General features: G+C 48.6%; 1 protein-coding gene across 1 annotated transcript; it reads right to left on the bottom strand.

The window, feature by feature from the left end:
• Positions 1–248: 248 nt before the first annotated feature.
• Positions 249–1,013, bottom strand: prr18 (proline rich 18). Its single transcript, XM_004077451.2, has one exon. It carries the CDS (start codon positions 1,011–1,013, stop codon positions 249–251), a length of 765 nt encoding a protein of 254 aa, XP_004077499.1.
• Positions 1,014–1,604: the final 591 nt, after the last annotated feature.

Raw genomic sequence — 1,604 nt, 5'->3', positions numbered from 1 at the left:
TAAACAAAAGGCTGGAACAATGACAAGGCTTCAAAAGAAAATCATATAGAGCCACAATCAACATTAATGGGTGAGATGGGGGTGTCTTTGTTGATATTCCCCCCTTCAAATGTCATTTTTCCAGTCAAATCCAGGACTGTGGATCTGGATGTGAGCCTTACATTCCTTTGGAGTGGATTGCAAATTAAGAAAAGATGTGCAAAGTGTTTTGTCTTCAGTCCAAAGAGTGACTGGCTGGAGGTCAGGGGTCAACAGCCTTTCAGGTGCGGAAGCGCTGGCAGTTTGTCGACTTTCCCCAAAGCAGACGCGTTTTCGACCCCTTTCAGCCACTCTTTACATTTCCTCACAACCGTCTCATCCACGTCCCCGTCCTCCTCCTCATACTCCACATCATCGTACTTGTACTGATCATTGAGCAGGGAGATTTTCACAATGGCAGTGATGTCCTGCTCTGCGCACTCGCCCCTTGCTCCGGGAGCGCAGCTCTTGGAGCCTCCGTGCGCCTTTTTGGACGGGAAAACTCTTCGGTGCCGGAAGTCCGCGGACGCGCAGCACTTCTGCTGCTTCGCCATCATCTGCTTCTCGAGGTTGCGCTTTTGGATGACAAGTATGGCTTCAGGGGTGAGACTGAGGGAGAACTGAATCTCCTTTTTCCCTTCCTCCTTTCCGCGCAGATGCCTGCTGGAGTCCATTGAGCTGGAGCGCCGCACTCTCTGATGATCCGGCGCTTTGGGCCCCGGCAGCCAGGAGCTCTTTCCCTGAGTCTCCAGCCCCGTGTCGGATCTCTGAGCGTGGTCTTTATTCTTCTCCTGATGGGATTTCCTTGCTAGATTCCTTAAATTTGCAGAAGCCCAAGAGGCCGGTTGCTTCTCCTTGTCAGGAGCGCCTCTCTCTCCATGAGACCTGTCGGGTTTTTCAGGCTGTCGAGGCTCTCCGCTGGCTTTCTTTTTTCCAAATAAATCCCTGCCGGGCGAGGAGATCCGCTGCTGGAGGCTGATAGGTGGAAAAGGCATCTTTGTGTCTGGAAGTGGATGGGATGTGTAAGGGGAAAAAAAGCCTCAGAGTGCTCCCTGCAGCGCATGTGAGGAGTCCCCGCGCGCCCTGGGCATTCTCCAACGCAGCTTTGGAGCAGAGCTGCAGCGCACCTGCTGTCCACGAGGACTGGAGCTGAACTGAGGGGGGCTGACAGCCAGGCTGCTTTAAGGACGGAACCACAAATGGGCGTGGCCACGAGACGCAGCATCACTTCATGGTCCTCAGACACTCAAAGAAAAGCTACATCACCTTCATCCTCTAGTCAGAGACGAGTCAAGTATCCAAAGTCTGTACTCAAGTAAAATTACCTCTACTTTAAAATATTGTATCTAAACAAAAGTCATCCACACAATTACTTGAGTAGAGTAAAAAAAGGGAAAAAAAAACTGAATTCTAGGATTTTCTGATATTAAAATAAAAATGATCTGCTTCTTTACTGTCCATTTGTGATGTAAAATATTTCCATCTAAAAAGACCAACAATAAATACCCAATATGTAAACTTTTGCTATCTTTTATTAACGGTTTTGCACTTAAACCTTCATTTTGCCCCATTTATGATAGATTTTA

This window comes from Oryzias latipes, chromosome 15, assembly GCF_002234675.1.
Source record: "Oryzias latipes chromosome 15, ASM223467v1".
Classification (NCBI taxonomy): Eukaryota; Metazoa; Chordata; class Actinopteri; order Beloniformes; family Adrianichthyidae; genus Oryzias; species Oryzias latipes.
Note: the sequence above shows the minus strand (reverse complement) of the source record. Positions and strands in the feature narration are given on the sequence as shown.